Source organism: Coregonus lavaretus, assembly GCF_964263955.1.
Source record: "Coregonus lavaretus genome assembly, chromosome: 7".
Lineage (NCBI taxonomy): Eukaryota > Metazoa > Chordata > Actinopteri > Salmoniformes > Salmonidae > Coregonus > Coregonus lavaretus.
Window position 1 is genome coordinate 15,734,612 of NC_139994.1, and position 19,629 is coordinate 15,754,240.

General features: G+C 44.6%; 1 protein-coding gene across 2 annotated transcripts; it reads left to right on the forward strand.

Moving 5' to 3' along the window:
* Positions 1 to 1,713: 1,713 nt before the first annotated feature.
* Positions 1,714 to 19,155, forward strand: LOC311131950 (large proline-rich protein BAG6-like). 2 transcript variants are annotated; one of them, XM_084165064.1, is made up of 24 exons: positions 1,714 to 1,961; positions 2,062 to 2,152; positions 2,339 to 2,456; positions 4,212 to 4,426; positions 4,628 to 4,699; positions 6,321 to 6,443; positions 6,564 to 6,772; positions 6,943 to 7,072; positions 7,353 to 7,559; positions 7,780 to 8,038; positions 8,312 to 8,371; positions 8,516 to 8,838; positions 9,041 to 9,146; positions 9,242 to 9,600; positions 10,102 to 10,384; positions 14,112 to 14,281; positions 14,459 to 14,512; positions 14,601 to 14,703; positions 14,857 to 14,981; positions 15,256 to 15,444; positions 15,667 to 15,879; positions 16,065 to 16,172; positions 16,503 to 16,649; positions 18,408 to 19,155. In XM_084165064.1, the coding sequence occupies exons 2-24, from the start codon at positions 2,072 to 2,074 to the stop codon at positions 18,504 to 18,506; spliced, it is 3,753 nt and encodes a 1,250-aa protein (XP_084021190.1). In that variant the 5' UTR covers positions 1,714 to 1,961; positions 2,062 to 2,071; the 3' UTR covers positions 18,507 to 19,155. The 2 variants fall into 2 exon arrangements, with proteins under 2 accessions (XP_084021190.1, XP_084021191.1); XM_084165065.1 differs by having other exon boundaries at positions 2,065 to 2,152.
* Positions 19,156 to 19,629: the final 474 nt, after the last annotated feature.

Genomic DNA, 19,629 nt, shown 5'->3' on the forward strand with positions numbered 1-19,629 from the left:
TGTGTTTTGGGTCATTGTCATGCTGGAATACCTATCCACGACCCATTTTCAATGCCCTGGCTGAGGGAAGGAGGTTCTCACCCAAGATTTGACGGTACATGGCCCCGTCCATCGTCCCTTTGATGCGGTGAAGTTGTCCTGTCCCCTTAGCAGAAAAACACCCCCAAAGCATAATGTTTCCACCTCCATGTTTGACGGTGGGGATGGTGTTCTTGGGGTCATAGGCAGCATTCCTCCTCCTCCAAACACGGCGAGTTGAGTTGATGGCAAAGAGCTCCATTTTGGTCTCATCTGACCACAACACTTTCACCCAGTTCTCCTCTGAATCATTCAGATGTTCATTGGCAAACTTCAGATGGGCCTGTATATGTGCTTTCTTGAGCAGGGGGACCTTGCGGGCGCTGCAGGATTTCAGTCCTTCACGGCGTAGTGTGTTACCAATTGTTTTCTTGGTGACTATGGTCCCAGCTGCCTTGAGATCATTGACAAGATCCTCCCGTGTAGTTCTGGGCTGATTCAGTCAGTGATTTATTTAGAATTCAAGGCACACTTAACCAGCATGGCTACCACATCATTCTGCAGCAATATGCCATCCCATCTGGTTTGCGCTTAGTGGGACTATCATTTGTTTTTCAACAGGACAATGACCCAACACACCTCCAGACTGTGTAAGGGCTATTTTACCAAGAAGGAGAGTGATGGAGTGCTGCATCAGATGACCTGGCCTCCACAATCACCCGACCTCAAACCAATTGAGATTGTTTGGGATGAGTTGGACCGCAGAGTGAAGGAAAAGCAGCCAACAAGTGCTCAGCATATGTGGGAACTCCTTCAATACTGTTGGAAAAGCATTCCAGGTTAAGCTGGTTGAGAGAATGCCAAGAGTGTGCAAAGCTGTCATCAAGACAAATGGTGGCTACTTTGAAGAATCTAAAATATAAAATATATTTTGATTTGTATAACACTTTTTTGGTTACTTCATAGTTTTGATGTCTTCACTATTATTCTACAATGTAGAAAATAGTAAAAATAAAGAGAAACCCTGGAATGAGTAGCTGTGTCCAAACATTTGACGGGTACTGTATTTATATTTATCCATCTATGTAGTCAATGGTGACTTTCACTCCTCTCCAACCACCCTACACCTGGACTCATTTGAGAACACCATAAAGGTGAAAGCAATGTCTGTGGGATTTGTTCTCAATTGTCCAGTTATTTCCGATCTGTGCCTATGGCCTCTTTTGTTCCCTCTGCTCTCACCCCCTCTTTACACAAGCTGAACATTGTGTTATGAAGGTAAGGTTAACATTGCGCCCATGGACACACACCAACTATCCTGTCTTCAGCTAAAAATAGGCAGGATTAAGCTCAACCTGAGATGAGAAAGAGGTGAAGGAGTGAGGGATGAAGAGGGTACACTGTGCTCCTAATCTAATTCCCAACCAAGGGTCAGAGGAAGGAAGTAATGGTCTTGGAGAGAGAGAAAGAATGTTAGGAGGGAGAGTGTACATTAGACACACTGATGTTAAACTGCATCAGTAAACTGATAATTGGTACATTTTGTTTTCAAAGTCCACTGTACACAGTTATTGCTCTCTCTCACACACGCGCACAGACTCACACCAAAACAAACAGGCATTTAAAATGAACACTCGCGTTTTGTGCGTCATATGGGTCCTTGCACGACTAGATTGTGTCGCACTTTTTTTTAGAAACCATTCAACGGAATATGAACTGTAAATATTTGAAGTATAGACAAAGTAGCTAATTGCTCATTTCACCGACAGGGTTTTCCGTTGGATACAGAGAAATTAACGGAATTGTCGTGCTTTGACATTGAACGAAGACAAATAAATTCTCATCCGGGAGGTTAGCTGGCTTCGTGATAATTCCATTTGGATTAGCCAACTATGTTAGCAAACTAACAACAACCCCGATTCAAGTGAGATTACCCAAAACAGGTACAGTACTATTAACGATTTGGCTACCAATCGACTGTCTTCATGGGTGAACATTTTCTGGAGAAAGTACATTTGCTGACTGTATTTCTCTATGCTCTAGCAGAGAAACCATGGAGGAGTCAGCAAGTACCATAGAGGTCACTGTGAAGACCCTGGACTCCCAGAGCAGGAGCTACACTGTCCGCAGAGAGGTAGGCTGTGACTTCCTGTTGTTGTTGTTGTTGTCTGCTTCTGTCTTGGTCTGAAATCCAACTGAACATATCAGTTTGAATTCCAGGCTACTTCTATGTGGCATATATCTTGTACACTTATGAGAGGGAAATATATTTATTCAGCTCTGTACTAGCGATGCACTGAGCCTGCTATTTGTCCCTCAGTTGACAGTGAAGGAGTTCAAAGAACACATAGCTGCATCAGTGGAGATCCCAGTGGACAAGCAGAGACTAATCTACCAGGGCAGAGTGCTGCAGGACGAGACGACACTGAACGAATACAGTGAGTAAAAAAGCCACGAGACTACACTGAACGAATACAGTGAGTAAAAAAGCCACGAGACTACACTGAACGAATACAGTGAGTAAAAAAGCCAGCAACTATTCTAAGGACACTGTAAGTAATATACTACATACAGTGGCAAGAAAAAGTATGTGAACCCTTTGGAATTACCTGGATTTCTGCATAAATTGTTCATAAAATTTTGATCTGATCTTCATCTAAGTCACAACAATAGACAAACACAGTGGGCTTACACTAATAACACAAAAACAATTATACGTTTTCATGTCTTTATTGAACACACTGTAAACATTCACAGTGCAGAGTGGGAAAAGTATGTGAACCCTTGGATTTAATAACTGGTTGACCCTCCTTTGGCAGCAATAACCTCAACCAAATGTTTTCTGTAGTTGCGGATCAAACCTGCACAACAGTCAGGAGGAATTCTGGACCGTTCCTCTTTACAAAACTGTTTCAGTTCAGCAATATCCTTGGGATGTCTGGTCTCTGCAACATCATCTCAATCGGGTTGAGGTCAGGACTCTGACTGGGCCACTCCAGAAGGCGTATTTTCTTCTGTTGAAGCAATTCTATTGTTGATTTACTTCTGTGTTTTGGGTCGTTGCCCTGTTGCATCACCCAACTTCTGTTGAGCTTCAATTGGCGGTCAGATAGCCTTACATTCTCCTGCAAAATGTCTTGATAAACTTGGGAATTCATTTTTCCGTCTGATAGCAAGCTGGCCAGGCCCTGAGGCAGCCTCAAACCATGATGCTCCCTCCACCATACTTTACAGTTGGGTTGAGGTTTTGATGTTGGTGTGCTGTGCCTTTTTTTCTCCACACATAGTATTGTGTGTTCCTTCCAAACAACTCAACTTTAGTTTAATCTGTCCACAGAATATTTTGCCAGTAGCGCTGTGAAACATCCAGGTGCTATTTTGCAAACTTCAGACGTGCAGTAATGTTTTTTTGGACAGCAGTGGCTTCTTCCGTGGTGTCCTCCCATGAACACCATTTTTGTTGAGTGTTTTACGTATCATAGACTCGTCAACAGAGATGTTAGCATGTTCCAGAGATTTCTGTAAGTCTTTAGCTGACACTCTAGGATTCTTCTTAACCTCATTGAGCATTCTGCGCTGTGCTCTTGCAGTCATCTTTGCAGGACGGCTATTCCTAGGGAGAGTAGCAACAGTGCTGAACTTTCTCCATTTATAGACAGTTTGTCTTACCGTGGACTGATGACAATCAAGGCTTTTAGAGATACTTTTGTAACCCTTTCCAGCTTTATGCAAGTCAACAATTTTTTATCTTAGGTCTTCTGAGATCTCTTTTGTTCGAGGCATGGTTCACATCAGGCAATGCTTCTTGTGAATAGCAAACTCACATTTTGTGAGTTTTTTTTTATAGGGCAGGGCAGCTCTAACCAACATCTCCAATATCGTCTCATTGATTGGACTCCAGGTTAGCTGACTCCTGATTCCAATTAGCTTTTGGAGAAGTCATTAGCCTAGGGGTTCACATACTTTTTCCAACCTACGCTGTGAATGTTTAAACGATGTATTCAATATAGACAAGAAAAATATAATAATGTATATGTTATTAGTTTAAGCAGACTGTGTTTGTCTATTGTTGTGACTTAGATGATCAGATCAAATTTTATGACTGATTTATGCAGAAATTCATTCTCTGTCCTCTCTCCTTCTCTTTCCTTCTCTCTCCTCCACTCTCATTCTCTCCTCCTATGTCCTCTCAGATGTGGCTGGTAAGGTGATCCACCTGGTGGAGCGTGCTCCTCCTCAGACCTCCCAGTCTGGCAGTGGGGGAGGAGGAGTGTCCTCAGGGGGAACAGAGGGAGGTGCCACCCCCTCCTCCTCCCAGGGAGGCCCCCAGGACCGCAACGGGAACAGCTACGTCATGCTGGGAACCTTTAACCTGCCCGTCAACATCATGGACCCCCAGCAGATACAGGTGAGTCAAGGTTGTGTGTTGGTGTGCACTGTGCTGCTGTTTCATAGTCTTTATTCAGAAAAAATATTGAGCACCTAAAAAATAAATTGAATCAAACCGTTTTAATGGGTACCTAATGTGTCTGTAGGATTAGTTGAGCGTCTAGATGAATTGAGTGTATTAACAGTGTAGTAACACAAGTGTAATAACTTTCCTTGGCAGATGCAAGTGCAGCAGATGATGGCAGGAGTGGGAGAAGCAGGAAGGAATGCCAGAGTTGGCACCAGCACTGGAGTAAGTTTTCTTTATTACTGTCATATATATATATATATACACACACACACACATACACAGTGCATTCGGAAGGTATTCAGACCCCTTGACTTTTTCCACATTTTGTTACGTTACAGCCTTATTCTAAAATGGATTAAATAAAACATTTTCCTCATCAATCTCCACACAATACCGCATAATGACAAAGCGAAAACAGGTTTTTAGACATTTTTGGAAATAAATAAATGAAATACCTTATTTACATAAGTATTCAGACCCTTTCCTATGAGACTCGAAGTTAAGCTCAGGTGCATCCTGTTTTCATTGATCATCCTTGAGATGTTTCTACAACTTGATTGCGGTCCACCTGTGGTAAATGTATTTGATTGGACATGATTTGGAAAGGCACACCTGTCTATATAAGGTCCCACAGTTGACAGTGCATGTCAGAGCAAAAACCAAGCCATGAGGTCGAAGGAATTGTCCGTAGAGCTCCGAGACAGGATTGTGTCGAGGCACAGATCTTGGGAAGGTTACCAAAAAAAGTCTGCAGCATTGAAGGTTCTTAAATGGAAGAAGTTTGGAACCACCAAGACTCTTCCTAGAGCTGGCCACTCGGCCAAACTGAGCAATTGGGGGAGAAGGGCCTTGGTCAGGGAGGTGACCAAGAACCCGATGGTCACTGACAGAGCTCCAGAGTTCCTCTGTGGAGATGAGAGAACCTTCCAGAAGGACAACCACCTCTGCAGCACTCCACCAATCAGGCCTTTATGGTAGAGTGGCCAGACGGAAGCCACTCCTCAGTAAAAAGGCACATGACAGCCCGCTTGGAGTTTGCCAAAAGGCACCTAAAGGACTCTCAGACCATGAGAAACAAGATTCTCTGGTCTGATGAAACCAAGATTGAACTCTTTGACCTGAATGGCAAGTGTCACGTCTGGGGGAAACCTGGCACCATCTCTACGATGAAGCATGGTGGTGGCAGCATCATGCTGTGGGGATGATTTTCAGCGGCAGGGACTGGGAGACTAGTCAGGATCAAGGGAAAGATGAACGGAGCAAAGTACAGAGAGATCCTTGATGAAAACCTGCTCCAGAGCGCTCAGGACTTCAGACTGGGGCCAAGGTTCACCTGCCAACAGGACAACGACCCTAAGCACACAGCCAAGACAATGCAGGAGTGGCTTCGGGACAAGTGTCTGAATGTCCTTGTGTGGCCCAGCCAGAACCCAGACTTGAACCTGAGTAAAAATCTCTGGAGAGACCTGAAAATAGCTTCAGAGGATCTGCAGAGAAGAATGGGAGAAACTCCCAAAATACAGGTGTGCCAAGCTTGTAGCGTCATACCCAAGAAGACTCGAGGCTGTAATCGCTGCCAAAGGTGCTTCAACAAAGTACTGAGTGAAGGGTCTGAATATGTATGTGATATTTCAATGTTTTTTAAAAAATGTATACATTTTCAAAAACATCTTAACCTGTTTTTGCTTTGTCATTATGGGGTATTGTGTGTGATTGTTTTTTCCCCTCATCAATTTAATCAATTTTAGATTAAGGCTGTAACATAACAATATGTGGAAAAAGTAATGCACACATACCCTAATAGTAATATATACAGTATGTTAATGATCTTTCTTGTTTGTAGAGCAACGGCTCAGTAGATGTGCATATCAATGTTGACCAATCAGTGCAGAGCGAGCCCAGGATGAGGCTGCAATTGGCTGAGAACTTGCTAAGGGAGACCCAGTCTCTGATCCACAGACTGGAGGTACAGTTACAACTCACATACTATGCTATGTTATGCTATGCTATGCTATTATTCTATACTATACAGAAATCTATTTTCAGTGCCTAGTTGACCTTTTAGACAACATGTTTGTGTTTGCAGGGTCAGCCCAGTGGTGTGCCATCTCAAGCTGAGCCGGAGACATCTCAGTCCACCTCCTCTTCCTCCTCCTCCTCCTCATCCTCTTCCGCTACAGCTGCCACTGCAGGAGCAGCCCAGCCTATGGACACCTCCCCTCCTGCACCTGATCCACCACCTCCCCCTCCCACCTCCTCCAGCCAGACAGAAGGACCACCCCACTCCGGGCCCAAGTAAGTGCTCAGGAGGGCACAGCGTAGCAAAGCATAAAAAAAAAAAGGAACATTAAAATGTGTTTCAAATAGAATCAAAACGCTTTCTGCTGTTTCATGCCTACTGAACACGTACCTCTTTCTCTCTCTCTTCTCTCTCTCTCTGCCTCCTCCACTCCCTCCCTTCCCAGCCACCCCAGCCCAGCAGCGCTAGTGGAGGTGTTGTCGGAGGTGAGGAGGGTGGAGGAGAGGCTTCGTCCCTTCATAGAGAGAACTCACTCCATCCTGGGGGCTGCCACTTCAGCAGACTACAACAACAACGTAAACACTACAACTCCATAATATTCAGTTGCACAGCAACAAGCAACACATCATCACACTGTTTTTACTTCAAACTTAAACTCCTGTTACATATTCGTCCTTTAAATTTAATGGTGTCCATGAGAAGAAAAGTTACATCATAAACTGCGCCGCAGAGTATAGTGAGTCTTCTTGAATAGATCAGTCACAGTGCTGTTTTGCATGAGTGAAATGGAGCCCCAAACAGACTTGAATAAACCACATGTGAATCAATCACAACATTGTTCTTCTGTCGTCACAGACCCAGGAGAGAGAGGAGGACCAGCACGTACTCAACCTGGTCGGGGAGTCTCTCCGTCTCCTTGGCAACACCCTGGTTGCCCTTAGTGACCTGCGTTGTAACCTGGCCACTCCTCCCCCCCGTCACCTCCACGTGGTTCGGCCCATGTCCCACTACGGCTCCCCCGTCCTGCTGCAGGGTGGTATGCCACATCAAATCCCCATACCGGTAGGTCACTGTGTGGAGAGTTTCTTCCACATATACTCACAGCAATTTTGGTATTTTAGTACCAGGTTCTAAAACTAAACCTCACTGGTTGGTGGATTCAAATTCTAATCACCAGCCATTCATACTTTTTACCAGCATTTAGCTGTTGCTCTTTTCAAATTTAAGTTTGTACATGCACACCATTTTCTTGGGATGTTATTAACTTGACTTGTGTCTTCAGATAAACCTTGGAAACTTAGGAAACCTGGGGAACCTCGGAAACTTGGGAACCACAGTGACCATGACGTCCAATGGGAGGCATGCAGCCGAGGGCCAGGCCCAACCCTCTCAGGCTCCTGGCCAATCAGAGGGCCAGACCCCGCCTCCACAGCCCAACGCAGGCAATCAGCAGCCAAGTCAGGGCCAGGGGGCTCCACATGTCATCAGAATCACCCACCAGACCATGGAGCCTGTGGTAATGATGCAGATGAACCTGGATGGTGAGGAAGGGGACACATTTGTTATTTTCTCTCACTCTTGCTCTTGGCTCATCTTGGAGTTGTCATGCCCTAACAGTGTCTCTCATGCGTACCAAATAATCAGTACATTAGATAATCATTCCAATCCGAGAGAGACCTAGTCATTGTTGATCTCCTATAGGAAACCTTATAGGTGTGTTGGAGGAGAGCTGGAGTGGAGCAAAAGCTTGCATACCCAGTATGCATATTCAGAGTTGTAAGGTAATGTATTCTCCCTGGTTGTCTCTCCATTAGATTCTGGCAGCGGCCCTCAGGTCCAAGGACAACAGATCCCCATGGGTACTGGACAGCCTGGTGAGTGCTTTTGACCCTACATCACGCTATGTTCTCTATGGTGTATACACCAGACCCCTATACCACAGTATCTCAACCCCCAGTCTCTGGGATGTTGCTGACTGTTTTATCAAGTATTTATCTCTGTGCTCTCTCAATCTGAAGGTGCTACTCCGGTCCACATCGCAGGCCTTCCTCCAGAGTTCATGCAGGCCATCGTCCACCAGATCTCTCAGCAGGCTGCTGCCATGGCAACTGCTGCCGCCACGGGTCACCCCGGCCAACCAGGAGCAGGTGTCCCCGGGACCATCCCCAGCTCTGACCCCTCTGCCCCCCCTCACCCTCACGGCCCTCTGCCCCCTGGAGCCAGGGTGGTGATCACGCGCCCCTCCTTCTCCCCCCACATCCCCCAGCCTGTGGGCACCAGGGGCACCACCATCAACCTCAGGGCTTCAGTGCCCCTTGCTGGTGGGCAACAGAACCTTCAGGTGAGGAGAGGAGAGGCAGAGATGGAGAAGTCTGTGAGGAACGACTTTGGTCTCTTATGTGCTTGTGCTGTTGTACGTCGGCAGGGGTGGCCAATCCTCCTGGAGAGCTACTGGGTGTGCAGACTTTTGTTCCGGCCCTGCTCTAACACACCTGATTCAACTAATCAACTGATCTCTTCCTCCATTTATTCTCTTCTTCCAGGGCACACCTCTGGCTCCCTCTCCCCTAACTCAGATGATCAGTGGTCTGGTTGGACAGCTACTGATGCCTGGGCAACAGATGCCTGGGCAGATGCCTGGACAGCAAGGTGAGTGATTGATTATTGTATTGGGTGAATGATGGGTTTTATTTTGTAGCGTTCAAAGAAAATGGACAATGAATCAGAAGTCTTATTTTTCCCAGTTCCTCCAGGTGACCAGACATCTACCAGCTCCTCATCTGCCTCCCACTCCTTCTCTTTCTCCACCTCCTCCTCTTCATCATCTTCTGCGTCCTCCTCCTTCTCATCCTCCAATCCCGTCCCTCCCCACCCCTCCTGTGGGGCGAACACCTCTGGCCAGACCACCACCCACACCACCAACACCACTTCCATGGGCCAGCCACCGGAGGGGGTCGCCGAGGCCAACCTAGCCCAACTCCTGGGCTCCCTGTTGGGTGGAGCAGGTGGGCCAGGAACCCCTGGTTCTGGAGCTAACCCACACATCACTGTGACCGTACCTGGAGTCCCAGGGTTCTTCCAGGGAATGTCAGACTTCATCCAGGTGAGAGATTAAATTATTGAACCCTATTGGTAACTTTTTGTTAACTCTTATAATCAATGTGACTGAAAAGTAACTCTTAGGTAATAATCATGTAATTTCTCTGTTATTACGCTGTAATACAAGTTGAAGTAGTCATAATTAGAAGAAGTTGTCATAATTGTTGAAGTTGTACTTAGTAGAAGTTGAAGTTGTCGTAATTAGTAGAAGTTGTCATAATTAGTTGAAGTTGTTGTAATTAGTAGAAGTCGAAGTTGTCGTAATTAGTAGAAGTTGTCATAATTAGTTGAAATTGTCGTAATTAGTCAGTTGTCGTAATTAGTAAAAGTTGTCGTAATTAGTCAGTTGTCGTAATTAGTAGAAGTTGTCGTAATTAGTCGAAGTTGTCGTAATTAGTCGAAGTTGAAGTAGTCACAATTAGTAGAAATAAACTCCAGACAACTAGATGACTGTGCAACAAAGTGTCACCCAGTAGTTACCCAATAGTTCCTCTCCCATTTCTAGGCTAACCAACCCATCTTCTCCCGACCCTCACCCGCACCCCCACCCGGCCAGGAGCCTCCCCCTGGCCAAGGCACCCCTGCCCCCCCTCCCCAGGCGGCCCCTGGGGGTGGAGTGGACCCATCCCTGAGCCCGGAGCTGTTCACAGGTATTGTCCAGGGGGTCCTCTCCACCATGATGGGGTCTCTGGGGGCTCCGCAGGGGAACGGGGAGAGCATCGCTCAGTTTATCCAGAGACTGTCTCAGACCACCAACCTCTTCACACCTGGATCTGGGGACGCTCTCGGTGAGTCACTGACAAAAGTAAAAACCTAACACTTGCACTTGCACTCATACGCATACTTGTCCTTTCTTACTAGCACAGAAAAGATTCAATGGCTTACTATTTCGATGGTTTTACTTGCAATAATCGGGATATGTGGTTGCCTTTTATTTAAATTGAATGCTCTTATTGTAAGCGGCTGCCAAATGACTAGAATATACACTACCAGTCAAAAGTTTGGACACACCTAATAATTCCAGGGTTTTTCTTTATTTTTACTATTTTCTACATTGTAGAATAATAGTGAAGACATCAAAACTATGAACTAACACATATGGAATCATATAGTAACAAAGAAAGTGTTAAACAAATCAAAATATACTTTATATTTGAGATTCTTCAAAATAACCACCCTTTGCCTTGATGACAGCTTTGCGCACTCTTGGCATTTTCTCAACCAGCTTCACCTGGAATGCTTTTCCAACAGTCTTGAAGGAGTTCCCACATATGCTGAGCACTTGTTGGCTGCTTTTCCTTCACTCTGCAGTCCGACTCATCCCAAACCATCTCAATTCGGTTGAGGTCAGGGGATTGTGGAGGCCAGGTCATCTGATGCAGCACTCCATCACTCTCCTTCTTGGTAAAATAGCCCTTACACAGCGTGGAGGTGTGTTGGGTCATTGTCCTGTTGAAAAACAAATGATAGTCCCACTAAGCGCAAACCAGATGGGATGGCGTATCACTGTAGAATGCTGTGGTAGCCATGCTGGTTAAGTGTGCCTTGAATTCTAAATAAATCACTGACAGTGTCACCAGCAAAGCACCCCCACACCATAACACCTCCTCCTCCATGCTTTATGGTGGGAAATACACATGCGGAGATCATCCGTTCACCCACACCGTGTCTCACAAAGCCACGGCGGTTGGAACTAAAAATCTCAAATTTGGACTCCAGACCAAAGGACAAATTTCCACCTGTCTAATGTCCATTGCTCGTGTTTATTGGCCCAAGCAAGTCTCTTCTTCATATTGGTGTCCTTTAGTAGGGGTTTCTTGGCAGCAATTCGACCATGAAGGCCTGATTCCCACAGTCTCCTCTGAACAGTTGATGTTGAGATGTGTTCACTTGAACTCTGTGAAGCATTTATTTGGGCTGCATTTTCTAATGAACGTATCCTCTGCAGCAGCGGTAACTCTGGGTCTTCCATTCCTGTGGCGGTCCTCATGAGAGCCAGTTTCATCATAGCGCTTGATTGTTTTTGCGACTGCACTTGAAGAAACTTTCAAAGTTCTTGAAATGTTTTCCGTATTGACTGACCTTCATGTCTTAAAGTAATGATGAACTGTTGTTTCTCTTTGCTTATTTGAGCTGTTCTTGCCATAATATGGACTTGGTCTTTTACCAAATAGGGCTATCTTCTGTATACCCCCCCTACCTTGTCACAACACAACTGATTGGCTCAAATGCATTAATTTGTGGAATTTATTTCCTTCTTAACTTTTAAGAAGGCACACGTGTTAATTGAAATGCATTCCAGGTGACTATCTCATGAAGCTGGTTGAGAGAATGCCAAGAGTGTGCAAAGCTGTCATCAAGGCAAAGGGTGGCTATTTGAAGAATCTCAAATATAAAATATATATTGATTTGTTTAACACAACTTTTGACTGGTAGTGTAAATGTAAAAAAAAAAGGGCAAAGGGTCTAAATACTTATGTAAATAAGGGATTTCTGTTTTTTATTTTGAATACATTTGCAAAAATGTCTAAAAACCTGTTTTTGCTTTGTCATTATGGGGTATGCTCCTGTAAGTCGCTCTGGATAAGAGCGTCTGCTAAATGACTAAAATGTAAATGTAAATGTAAATGGGTATTTTTATTCATTTAATAAATTTTAGAATAAGGCCGTAACGTAAAAAAACCGTAGAAAACGTCAAGGGGTCTGAATACTTTCCGAAGGCACTGTATGTATGTATGTATGTATGTATGTATGTATGTATGTATGTATGTATGTATGTATGTATGTATGTATGTATGTATGTATGTATGTATGTATGTATGTATGTATGTATGTATGTATGTATGTATGTATGTATGTATGTATGTATGTATGTATGTATGTATGTATGTATGTATGTATGTATGTATGTATGTATGTATGTATGTATGTATGTATGTATGTACAGTTGAAGTCAAGTTTACATACACTTAGGTTGGAGTCATTAAAACTCATTTTTCAACCACTCCACAAATGTCTTGTTAACAAACTAAAGTCGGTTAGGACATCTACTTTGTGCATGACACAAGTAATTTTTCCAACAATTGTTTACAGACAGATTATTTCACTTATAATTCACTGTATCACAATTCCAGTGGGTGAGAAGTTTACATACACTAAATTGACTGTGCCTTTAAACAGCTTGGAAAATTCCAGAAAATTATGTCATGGCTTTAGAAGCTTCTGATAGGCTAATTGACATCATTTGAGTCAATTGGAGGTGTACCTGTGGATGTATTTCAAGGCCTACCTTCAAACTCAGTGCCTCTTTGCTTGACATCATGGGAAAATCAAAAGAAATCAGCCAAGACCTCAGAATTTTTTTTTGTAGACCTCCACAAGTCTGGTTCATCCTTGGGAGCAATTTCCAAACCTTGTGAAGATGCTGGAGGAAACGGGTACAAAAGTATCTATATCCACAGTAAAACGAGTCCTATATTGACATAACCTGAAAGGCCGCTCAGCAAGGAAGAAGCCACTGCTCCAAAACCGCCATAAAAAAGCCTACTACGGTTTGCAAGTGCACATGGGGACAGAGATTGTACTTTTTGGAGAAATGTCCTCTGGTCTGATGAAACAAAAATAGAACTGTTTGGCCATAATGACCATCGTTATGTTTGGAGGAAATAGGGGGAAACTTGCAAGCCGAAGAACACCATCCCAACCGTGAAGCATGGGGTGGCAGCATCATGCTGTGTGGGTGCTTTGCTGCAGGAGGGACTGGTGCACTTCACAAAATAGATGGAAGGAAAATGATGTGGATATATTGAAGCAACATCTCAAGACATCAGTCAGGAAGTTAAAGCTTGGTCGCAAATGGGTCTTCCAAATGGACAACGACCCCAAGCATACTTCCAAAATTGTGGCAAAATGGCTTAAGGACAACAGTCAAGGTATTGGAGTGGCCATCACAAAGCCCTGACCTCAATCCTATAGAACATTTGTGGGCAGAACTGAAAAAGCGTGTGCGAGCAAGGAGGCCTACAAACCTGACTCAGTTACACCAGTTCTGTCAGGAGTAATGGGCCAAAATTCACCCAACTTATTGTGGGAAGCTTGTGGAAGGCTACCCGAAACGTTTGACCCAAGTTAAACAATTTAAAGGCAACGGTACCAAATACTAATTGAGTGTATGTACATTTCTGACACACTGGGAATGTGGTGAAAGAAATAAAAGCTGAAAAAAATAATTCTCTCTACTATTATTATGACATTTCACATTCTTAAAATAAAGTGGTGATCCTAACTGACCTAAGACAGGGAATTTTTACTAGGATTAAATGTCAGGAATTGTGAAAAACTGAGTTTAAATGTATTTGGCTAAGGTGTATGTAAACGTCCGACTTCAACTGTAGAAACCTACACCTGACCTGATGGTGTGCCTTGCCATCTGTGATAGCGTTCTTGGAAAAGTGAAAGAAGACCAAAATGTCTTAGTTTTTGCAGAACATATTCTTTGACCTCATCTCTCTGCAGGGTTCTTTGGGGACTTGTTGTCCCTGGTGTGTCACAGTTTCTCCATGGTGGACATGGTGTTGTTAATGCATGGTAACGCCCAGCCCCTCAGCCGGATCCAGCCCCAGCTCACAGACTTCTTCAACCAGCACTACCTGCAGGGTCAAGAGCCTACTGATGCCAATATCAACGTGAGTACCTCTGCTCTACTGCCAGCTGCTGTTTTGTTGAGAATCATGACATGAAATTGGCACAGTATTCTCTCCATTTGCAGTGAACTTTATTAAGACCAATGTTTGTGGCTTTTCACCTCAAAGTGTGTGTGCTTGAAATTTAGAAACTGAAACCACTATGTTTTGTCTTTTCAGGCAGCATCTGTAGACCTCATCAATGGTCTGGAGGAGTACATAGCAGAGAGCTTTGTAAGTAGAGAGCTTTTGTCTCTGACTATTAAATTGTCACAATATGTTGATAATATTGTAATAATACTGTACCCTGTCTCTCTCTCAGGCCACAGTGACAGTGAGAGAGGGAGTGGACATAATTCAGACCAACATCTCTTTCCTTAGACAGCAGTTCACCCGCATGGCCACGCACATCCTACGCTGCACAGGTAAAACACACAAACCCCTTGTGTATAATACAGCTTTTCTATACTGGGTCCTACGCATTGTTACCAAACTGGTTCACCGGACTACTGTCAACCCTAGTCTAGTACCTAACAGCAGCATGACTGTAAATCTGTTGCTCCTCTCTACCTCTGCAGACCAAACGTTTGGCCCCCGCCTGCTCCTGCTCTGCACCCAGGGTCTGTTTGAGTGTCTGGCTCTCAACCTGTACTGTCTCCGAGGGGAACAGAGGGCTCTCACCCAAGTCATCAACCACCGCATCGTTAGTACACTCCTCTACACTACTCTACACTACTCTATCCACTCTATTATTTATAGACTTGAGTGTTTCCCAACCCGGTCCTCAGGACCCATAGCCGGTCCACATATATTTTCCCATCTCAGGACAAGCTAGTTGCTAAACTAGTCAATTAATGAATCTGTTGAATCCCATTGTATCTGGTAGGTTAGGCTGTGGGATGAGTCCTGGTATATCTGCTTGGTGTGTATGACGTAAAGCTCTGTACATGTTTTCTCTCTTCTCTCTATGTCCACAGAGGAGGATGTCAGCAGAGGTCAACCCCAGCCTGGTCAACTGGCTGACCAGTATGATGACCATGAGACTCCACATTATCCTGGAGCACAACCCAGTCACTGAGGACCACATCCAGCACTATGTCATCCACACACGGAGAGCAGAGCCTGAGGCACAGGCTGGACAGCAGACAGACACACAGAATATGGAGGTGAGTGATTGTGTGTGTGTGTGTGTGGTCACAGTCTTTCCAGGTGTTATCTGAGGGTTATAAGGACACTGCATGCTTGGCCTCACCTAGAAAGACATGTGGTAATTCCAGGAAATCAGCGAGGAACACAAAGTTCAGACAGCTTTGAGGACATGGTTATCTTTGTCTTCATACAGTACAGCTAACCTTAGTTAACCTTAGTTAACCTACTCTCATCTCTAGATGGATGAAGGTCTGTCCCCGGCCCCGGCCACCACAGCAGAGGAGGCCATGGCTTCATCAGGGGACAGACAAGAGGTCGGAGCATCCCCCGGGGTGACCACCCCCTCGCGGAGAGCATCGTCAGGGGACACCAGAGGAGCTGTTGCCATAGCAGCAGGAGGAAGGGAGGAGTCTGGAGGAGACATGGAGCCCTGGGCAGCTGCAGTGCCCCCTGTAAGGACATAGGACCTATGCTTTATTGTTTAGGGGTTAAGTGCCTTGCTCAAGGGCACAATTACAGGATATTTCTTCTAGGATACCTAGAATTACACCAGATGATTTCCTGGGGTTTGATCTTGTGACTATTCGGTTACAGGCCCAGCTGTTTAACCACTGAGCTGTGTGTTTGTGTTCATCAGGAGTGGGTTCCCATCATCAGACACGACATGCTGTCTCAGAGGAAGATAAAGGCTCAGCCCCCTCTGTCTGATGCATACCTCCACGGGATGCCTGCCAAGAGGAGGAAGGTGAGCTGTCCATCTGGTTAGAAACCTAATGAGAGCCAGCTTGCCATTGTATATTATAATTATTTGTCATGAGGATGCTATGCCCATTAAGTAGTACCGGGCTAAGGAATATTCTCAACGGAAATGCCTAGTCTGTATACCTGGTTATTCTAACAGTGTTTCTATAGGAAGTGAGAGTCAAACATTTTGATACGGAAGAGGAGAATTATCATTTATCATTGGACAATTTTGTGTAATACCTCCCAATTTCAAAACATATTATTCTCCTGTTTCGTGATTACTGAACACAGCTCGGGTTAGTGTTGACCTGTTGTTATCCCCTTCTCACAGACCCACCAGGGTGAGGGACCTCACCTGTCCCTGTCTGAGGCAGTGAGCCGGGCGGCCCGGGCTGCAGGAGTCAGACCTGTCACTACCCCAGACAGCCTCCAGGGGGAACTAGATGAGCCAGAGCTGCAGGAGGCCTACCAAGAACAGGTAAACTACGGCCAGTGTTGCTTTCTGGAGGATGCAACGTCTTCCCTAATCCAATCACATATACAGTGCATTCATTTTTTTTTTTTTATGACCTCATCAATCTACACACAATTCCCATAATGACGAAGCAAAAACTGAAATATCACATTTACATAAGTATTCAGACCCTTTACTCAGTACTTTGTTCAAGCACCTTTGACAGCGATTACAGCCTCGAGTCTTCTTGGGTATGAAGGTACAAGCTTGGCACACCTGTATTTGGGGAGTTTCTCCCATTCTTTTCTGCAGATCCTCTCAAGCACTGTCAGGTTGGATGGGGAGCGTTGCTGCACAGCTATTTTCAGGTCTCTCCAGAGATGTTCGATCGGGTTCAAGTCCGGGCTCTGGCTGGGCCACTCAAGGACATTCAGAGACTTGTCCCGAAGCCACTCCTGCGTTGTCTTGGCTTTGTGCTTAGGGTCGTTGTCCTGTTGGAAGGTGCACCTTCGCACCAGTCTGATGTCCTGAGCGCTCTGGAGCAGGTTTTCATCAAGGATCTCTTTGTACTTTGCTCCGTTCACCTTTCCCTCTATCCTGACGAGTCTCCCAGTCACTGCCGCTGAAAAACATCCCCACAGCATGATGCTGCCACCACCATGCTTCACTGTAGGGATGGTGCCAGGTTTCACCCAGACATGACGCTTGGCATTCAGGCCAAAGAGTTCAATCTTAGTTTCATCAGACCAGAGAACCTTGTTTCTCATGGTCTGAGAGTCCTTTAGGTGCCTTTTGGCAAACTCCAAGCGGGCTGTCATGTGCCTTTTAATGAGGAGTGGCTTCCGTCTGGCCACTCTACCATAAAGGCCTGATTGGTGGAGTGCTGCAGAGATGGTTGTCCTTCTGGAAGGTTCTCCCATCTCCACAGAGGAACTCTGGAGCTCTGTCAGAGTGACCATCGGGTTCTTGGTCACCTCCCTGACCAAGGCCCTTCTCCCCCGATTGCTCAGTTTTTTTACGAGTCTGAATTTTTATTGAAAAAGTCAAGGGTTTGGCCGGGCGTCTTGGTGATTCCAAACTTCTTCCATTTAAGAATGATGGAGACCACTGTGTTCAGTGCAACATAATTTTTTTGGTACCCTTCCCCAGATCTGTGCCTCGACACAATCCTGTTTCGGAGCTCTACGGACAATTCCTTCGACCTCATGGCTTGGTATTTGCTCTAACATGCACTGTCAACTGTGGGACCTTATATAGACAGGTGTGTGCCTTTCCAAATTATGTCCAATCAATTGAATTTACCACAGGTGGACTCCAATCAAGTTGTAGAAACATCTCAAGGATGATCAATGTAAACAGGATGCACCTGAGCTCAATCTCGAGTCTGATAGCAAAGGGTCTGAATACTTATGTAAATAAGGTATTTCTGTTTTTTATTTTTAATAGATTTGTAAACATTTCTAAAAAGCTATTTTTGCTATGTCATTATGGGTATTGTGTGTAGATTTGATGAGGAAATATTTTTATTGAATCAATTTTATGAGTAAGGTTGTAAAGTAACAAAATGTGGAAAAAGTCAAGGGGTCTGAATACTTTCTGAATGCACTGTACATTAGTAATAACCTCAAGGTAAGGGAGGAACAGCGGAAGCATTTCAAAAGTATAAACCCAAACATCTTTTTTTGGCTCACATTCACTCTGAAACAGCAGGGTGAACAAGACTTTAAAGCATGGCAAGATGAGACTGACCGGCCCTAACCTTGACTCATATGTTTGTCTCAGGTGAGGAGTGACATCAGGGAGAGAGTGAGAGATGACCCAGACTTCAGCTCCCAGCGTTTCCCCAACACACACCGGGCCTTCTCTCTAGACGACTCCTAAATATTATTGGTCCTCAGGCCTGTCAACCACCCCATCTAGCCAATCACAGTTTTCTCCATGGATAACTCCTAATCTGATTGGTCACCACACCTGTCAATAACCCCATCTAGCCAATCACTTACAAGCATGATGTATCCAGGGGTGTGTTCATCATCATGCATCTCAACATCACGTCAACAACATTTCACGAATGTCAGCTCTATTCGTGAAATGTTGATCTTCAACATTCTGTAACGTGCCCCAGATTCCATTCTGCAACATTCCCTGTGGGTCTGTCATGTCCAGTGAAGAACAAAGAGAAAAGAAAACACAAGAGACTTGACTTGCATAAACCCTGCTTTCTCATTGAGCTACCATGGAAAATGCCACTTATTTAAAACCGAGAAGAGCTTTACAACCGGTCTGTCATCTATCAATGGAAAATGTCAGTCTCAGTGTGGTATCTCTGCTAAAGCACCGCTTTCTCAATCCAACAAACTCATTTCTAACTGGTTGTCGTCATCTGTATGTCCGGTTGTCCTTATAAGGCTTTGATGTAACTTGTAAATTAGCACAAATTGTACATTGTATTAAGAACGTGATGTAATAATATTCGAGTGGTAATGCAACAGCTATTCCATGTTAGGTTAATAAAGTAACAAAAACCTTCCGTAGGCTCTTTTTTTGTGGGGGGTGGGGGGGTGCGTTTAGCCTGGTATCCCGCCTAGACGTGAAAGAAGCACAGATTCTAAATGTTGACTGGCCTACATCTTTACGTATTTCCTTTCAGAACAGAGAGGATGGTAGCGGTTTAGGTGTAATGGGTGATTGCAATGTCATCAGTGACATTTTGTGTCTAGCTATTTTAAAGTGAGTGTGAATACGGGGCTCAATGGTGTTTTAGCCATAATTATGTTCAGTCGTAATAATAACTGCCATAATCAAGACCATGATAAAGATAAGCCTCGTTTTATGCCATTGTATTTCTTTCTAGGTGACCACGGCTATCATTTCTAGAACCTGACTGTTGTAAAAAGTTGAATGCTATGTAACTTGTGAACATTGCTTTAAAATAAATTGTCAATGTAGAAATGCTATGGAAAATTCCTCTTGAGAAACCACACACACTCCTACACTGTAGGGC